Here is a 6,107-nt window from a genome sequence, read left to right as displayed (position 1 = left end):
ATAAACTTTTTTATCCGCTGTTATTCATTCTTGTAGCCGTGGATGCGGATCCGCGGATGTGACACTAAACATCAACGAAGGTTGACAAAATGTTAAGCTAAACAAACATAATTTTAGCACATCAAACTACATATAATATACTTTTTTTTGAATGGTATTAGGCAATTTATTAAAGTAACACTGAAATAACCACACGATGCAGTTGGTAGAAACTAACAAAACAAATAACAACAAGGACATTCTCGATGCGAATGAAATGGAATAAGCAACCAGTTAGCAACTCCTCAGACAACCTAGGTACCTTGGAATGGCCGAACTTGATTAAAAATATGCATTTTTATGGAGATCAGCATTGATTGATGCAAAGCCATGTGAGGTTAAACTCACTCAAAACAAAATTAATGTTGAGCCACCTTTGAAATGGACGCATCTAAGCATGCTGGACCCACTAAACAAGAGTATTTTGTTGTTCAATGCCACACCCAAAGTAACATCATTCAAGACGTCCAAATGCTAGTAAAAGATGCATTCCTACTAGACCCTGAAAATCCATGGAGTGTTATGTATACACTCATTTCTGCAATTTAGGTTGGATCTTTAATCCGGATTAAAATTCATGTCACATCAAATATTCGGAGGCTAATTAGAAAGACTAAACATGAGCTAATTATAAAACTAATTACACAGATGGAGGCTAATTCACGAGACAAATCTATTAAGCCTAATTAATCCATCATTAGCACATGTTTACTGTAGTATCACATTGTCAAATCATGAACCAATTAGGCTTAATAGATTCATCTCGCAAATTAATCTCCATCTGTGCAATTGGTTTTGTAATTAATCTATATTTAATACTCCTAATTAGTATTTGAACAGATAGGAATTTTAGGAGGAACTAAAGAACAAACACCCCTAAGCAAAATAAGGTTTTCACCTCTTTCAACTTATATAGAAAGTGCTCCACTTTTCCGTGTGTTTTAAAAAGTTAAAACCGGGCCTGCACTGTCACACAGGAAAAAATTGCAGAGCAGCCGAATCCAACACCCCTAAAAAAAGCTGAAAGAAAAGTGGGGGGAGAGAGAGAGAGAGCGAACGAGCGAGAGTGGTGGTGGTGGTGTGTGCGCGAGCGCGACAGTGAGAGGGGAGAGAGAGCGTATTTCTTCTTCCTCCTCCCCCCTCGAGGAGAGAGAGAAAGAGAGAGAGAGAGAGAGAGGGCAGCTCCGGAGTCTCAGGGGCTCGAGCGAGGCAGGCAGGCAGGCGGGCGGTGGCTCCTCCTCCACCTCCTTTCGATATCAGCTCGTCAATTCGTCCTATCACCCTGCTACCATCATCCCCACACCACTCCTCTTTTCTCTCTCCTATGCTTCTCCTCTAATTCATCTAGGAAAAAGAACAAAAAAAAAAGGATCTTGGTGTATCGGTTTCTGGTATGATTACGAATCCGCGCGTCTTGTTTTCTATTTAGTTCTTCCCTGTTTGTTGCCCGTATGGAATCCAATTCCTCCGCCGCGCTAATTCGTTTGATTTCGATCTGTTCTTGCAGGTGTCTGCTGTTGCTGGGGGATTCTTGGCTTGTTCTTGATTCACGCCGAGACAGATTTGGTGTCCATTCGGGGTTCCCCCGAGCAGTGCTGAATCCTCCTGGTGTTCCCTGAGGTGGGTTCGATCTGTTTCGTGCTCATTTACTGGCTCCGTCGATTCGGTTTCCTCGATCCGTTTGCGTGATTTTTTGGAGGAATTTCCTCAGGGTTGGATCGGGGGTAGGAGATGGAAGTGGAGAAGAAGAAGAATTCGCAGGTGAGTAGCGATTCGATTCTTGAGATTCGAGTTATTTCCATTTTCGTCAGTTTCCCAATAATTTTCATTTGGAAGCCTAATGGGTGCCTCCTTCTTTTTAAGAAGATTGGATCCAAGGGCAAGGAGGTTCAGAGCAAGAATCCGAGGAGGGAAGAGCAAGAACCCGGGGTTCAGAGCAAGAATCCGAGGCGGGAGGAGCCGCTGGCATCGTCAGAGGTGGTCGTGGATGAGCCAGCCGTTGCTGAGGGCGGCGACACGGTTGATGATGCCAATAATGGCAGCTCCAAGGAGAGCCCCTTGCCACCCAAGGATTCCAAGAACTCCAAGGGTTGTGTGGGCAAGAAGTCCAGATCGGTGAGCTCCGACTTTGGGGAGGAGATGGACCTGGAGCTTGGGAATGGGGACAAAGAGAATGGGAGGCAGCAGGAGAGGAAGCTCTCGAGGCAAGATCGGGTTGAGCTTTGCCGGTTGTTCCAGCACGCGGTGAGCTCGCATGACTGGGAGAGTGCTGAGGGGCTGGTAGGGAAGGCTGACGCGCAGGGGCTCAACGATGTGCTTTGCGTGACAGTGGATGCGATTTGGTTCTTGAGTGACAGGGATGAGCTGCATGCTGTTGTGGGGTTGATCAGGAGGATTGTGTCCGAGGGCGCGAAGGATTTCACACGTGCTGCGCTACGGACATCATTCCTCGCGTCATGTGTATCAGCATGCAGGGGACGGTCGACTAGCCTTGCTGATGCTGTTAGCTTCATGGGGCAAAAGTAAGTTTGTCTGAAATGCTTTCAACGGTTACATGTTCACAAGAATATTGTCCTTTAGAATTAAGGAGACTTGTTGAATTTAATGATTCCACTTGAATTTACACCTAACTTGTTTGGCCAACTGTGAATACTTGTTCTGTGTTTCAGATTGCATGAACGACTTCAAGAATCCCAAGGCGATGAGGTATTGAAGGCAGAAGCAAGTGCAAAGGTGCACAAGTTTACAGAATGGGCTCTAAAGTGCATTGGGCTACATTCACGTGTGCGAGAGAATAAGGGCAAAGGAAACCATGACACTGTCATCGAGGTTCAACTTCAGTTGTCTGCTTTCAAGACATTTCTGGATCTTGCTGATAATGAACTTACTGGGAAGGATTTCACAGAGGCATTTGATGCTGCATGCTTCCCTCTTACACTCTTCTCAACCACCTTTGACCAAGGATGGGCATCAGGAATATCGGCAGCTGCAATACAAGGGCTTTTAGAGTTGTTGGTAGAGGGTGGTGCAGACAATGTGAACCAATGCTTTCTTGAAGCTGCACGCTATGGAAGCACTGAACTTGTGCGGATCTTACTTCAGGTAATAATGAAAGAATACTATACAGTTTAGTTTGATACTCCCTCCAATTGCAAATGTAAGCTGTTTTAAGATATTTTGGTCAGAATTTTGAAATTTTTACCATCAATATATAGTTAATTATACATATTGAGAGCCTAAAATTGATATTTCTCATCAATTGAAAGGAATTTCACAATAACAACTTTATTACTCCCTTTGATTGTAAGTTGTGTTTGGATAGGATATACTTCTCTTGATTTGAAATAACATAGTTTTATGGACATCACTTGTACAAGTCTCATATGAGCGACCATGTCCATGTCTTAAATGAATTACATTTGCTACCAGAGGCAGTAAGCTTAATCTCTACTGAACACACAGTATCGATGCAGCCTAATAAATGGTTTTAATTGCTTACACCACACAATGGTCCCCATTGTCACCAGGTCACAGTTAAAAAAAACTTCTTTGCAACATATGTTATATCCTCTATGCTAGTAATTCAGATCTTTTCTTTCCTTTAATATTGGCTGAAACTTCTTTTGGACAGTTACAAACATGACTGAATCACATATCATATAACCTGCTCCTGTGTTCATGCATGATCTATTCTAAATTATGAACCTTCCAAACCTGTTCGAAAATCTGTAGAGTTATGGAATACAGGAATAGCTGGTAGGATGCTAACTAAGGACTGACATGATCCATATTCTTGGTGACCCATAATATACTGGTAATCACATTGGCAATTCAGGTGCAGGGTCTTATGCTTACCTCAGAGAACATCTGAAATTTCATGACGAAGTGCCATTGCCCGGTGAGATGGTCTCAAACAAATTAGAGTCATGCTACCTAAACGCTAAATGGTAAACAGTCAGCCGCCTATTGTTTAGCTAATATCGGGCTAAACGGTCATTTACATGGGCTAAACGGCCGATTAAACAGAAATGGCTAGTTAGTGTGTAGTGTTTAAACTCAGTTTAAACGGGCTAAACAACCATTTAGGTGATGTACAATTAACATAGAAGTGAATTATCCGTTTCTCTCATATCAAGGCCAAATTAAGATACTAATGCATGTACTCTAGACGATTTCTTCCTTTCCTTTCTTGTGTAAGCACTAAAAGTTTGGACGTCTTAATTTAGAAGTCATCTCTGCTCATTATGATGTCTTCATTTTTATCCTGTGCTTATTGGCTTAGTGCACATATATATTCAACCAATGGCAGTTGGAACTTGGAAGCATTTGAATGCATTTAATTGTTTGTTTCTCTGTTCAGATTGCTCAAAGGAACAGCTTGGACATTGATGTGGATCTAGCCCTTGGCTTTGCCGCGCACTATGGGAAGATTGAAACCATGGGATGCTTGGTTGAAGAAGGTAATGCTGTTGGCTTTCTTGGCCCTTTAATGCGGGCTGCTGAACGTGGATGCCTCCAAGTTGTGGAATGGTTTGTCAACCACGGTTGTCGAGAAATGGAGCTTTGCTTAGCCCTCACTGCTGCCACCTCCAGTAGCCAGATTGCAGTGGCTGCTTATCTTCTGCCTCTCGTTCCACAACATGTTCTTGCCCCCCTCAGCATTGAAATCATCAAGGCTGCTGGTGAGAGGACCACAGGTTCCCTGCATGGTGTGGATTTTCTTCTCCGCTCGGACTTCCTCAATGACCCAGCTGCCACATATGCTGTAGCAGACAGTATCGCAAAATCTGCTGATGAGGCTGTGGATGCAAAGCTTAGGTCTTTCATGAACGAGCACTGGAGCGAGGCAGCTTTTTCTGCAGGATTTGAATCCGCGCAACAGCAATTTGTTAACTTCATGAGGATAATGGAAAGGGGTGAATCACCAATCTGCCTAAGAGACCTCCCGATTGAGCTGGTGATTGCCATGGCCTACCTGCCACTCTATAAGGAATGCATCAATTCCAGTGGGCGACTTCTGCCGCAAAGGCTTAGAGGTCAGCTTGTGGAGGCTGCAAGCAGGCTCGAGGGCCGGCAAATGGATAGTGGTAGCCAAAGCAGAGAGCTCTTGGCCATCTTGGAGCATCACATCCCACAATTCATGACTCAAACTTGAAGGCAGGCAGGCTTCCTTTCGAACCTCATCTGTTGATGCCAACAAAAAGCAAGTAACAAGGTCAGTGCACCGTCTCAAGTGCCGTCACCGTGTTTCTGCTTGGGGACATCTGAAAACGATAGCACCCTGAGAGATCATCTTGAGTTGGCTCTCCTGGAGGCGCTCTTTCGGAGAGTATATAATTTTGGGAAATGGTGTGTGCGCTTTCTTGTCGAAGCATGTTTCGAGTGTTTTACTGGGATTATAATCTTCGATGAAAAATGATATAAGCCCTGGGCAAGTAATCCTGAGTTTTCGATGTTGTACACCGCTAGTCTTATGGCGCCATGCTGCTAGTTTTGACTAACGACTCGTTTATAATGGACTGGCCATCTGTCCTGGCTTCATAAACATAAACGAAGAGATAGTAAGTATATTTCTTGTGTGTGCCTTGATCGCTCGATGTGAAACATGGTTCTGAAGGACCAGTCTGACTCTTTGAGCAAGTTTGATGGCTTTGAATTTTGTTTCTGGCGCGTTCTATTTTTTGATGAAATGGGTTGGCTTGATCGTAACATGGCCTCCCGTTGTCGTGTCTCTTCTCTCTGTCAATTTCCATCTCCTTTGCTCTTCACCTTTTTGATCCTTCTAACAATCAATCCATCTGATTCTAAACCTTTTGCGGATGAAACCATTATGAATTTGGCTGTAATTATTATAGTTCTGCATCTCGAATTTTTCTAGGCTCAGCTGGTGGGGGGATCATAGCTGGGCCTATCGGCCTAGGCCTCTTGGGCCGGTCTCTTTTCGGCCTTCTGAGAATCCCGAATCCTGGAACTCCTGCACGTCTCCATGTTCTATAATGTGGAAGATTAGCTGTAGAAATCCATAGAATTATGTTGTATCGATATCAAGGTGTTGTAATTAATTCAAA

At 43.7% G+C, this 6,107-nt stretch overlaps 1 protein-coding gene across 3 annotated transcripts; it reads left to right on the top strand.

Moving 5' to 3' along the window:
- Positions 1–1,137: 1,137 nt before the first annotated feature.
- On the top strand, positions 1,138–5,661 carry LOC101766734 (ankyrin repeat protein SKIP35). Of its 3 annotated transcripts, none has more exons than XM_004978914.4 (6): positions 1,138–1,430; positions 1,547–1,659; positions 1,751–1,800; positions 1,903–2,561; positions 2,709–3,141; positions 4,400–5,661. In XM_004978914.4, the coding sequence occupies exons 3-6, from the start codon at positions 1,771–1,773 to the stop codon at positions 5,192–5,194; spliced, it is 1,917 nt and encodes a 638-aa protein (XP_004978971.1). In that variant the 5' UTR covers positions 1,138–1,430; positions 1,547–1,659; positions 1,751–1,770; the 3' UTR covers positions 5,195–5,661. The 3 variants fall into 3 exon arrangements, with proteins under 3 accessions (XP_004978971.1, XP_004978972.1, XP_022684774.1); XM_004978915.4 differs by having other exon boundaries at positions 1,139–1,430; positions 1,906–2,561; XM_022829039.1 differs by lacking the exons at positions 1,138–1,430; positions 1,547–1,659 and having other exon boundaries at positions 1,736–1,800.
- The last annotated feature ends 446 nt before the right edge of the window (positions 5,662–6,107 follow it).

The sequence above is a fragment of the Setaria italica genome, chromosome VIII, assembly GCF_000263155.2.
Source record: "Setaria italica strain Yugu1 chromosome VIII, Setaria_italica_v2.0, whole genome shotgun sequence".
Lineage (NCBI taxonomy): Eukaryota > Viridiplantae > Streptophyta > Magnoliopsida > Poales > Poaceae > Setaria > Setaria italica.
This window is presented reverse-complemented; position numbering and strand designations above follow the sequence as displayed.

Excerpts from the sequence above, each read along its gene's own strand:
- LOC101766734 (XM_004978914.4), top strand. The coding sequence starts at position 1,771 with ATGGAAGTGGAGAAGAAGAAGAATTCGCAG. Across the intron at positions 2,562-2,708 it reads GTTAGCTTCATGGGGCAAAA|ATTGCATGAACGACTTCAAG; the intron begins GTAAGTTTGTCT and ends TCTGTGTTTCAG. Across the intron at positions 3,142-4,399 it reads TTGTGCGGATCTTACTTCAG|ATTGCTCAAAGGAACAGCTT; the intron begins GTAATAATGAAA and ends TTCTCTGTTCAG.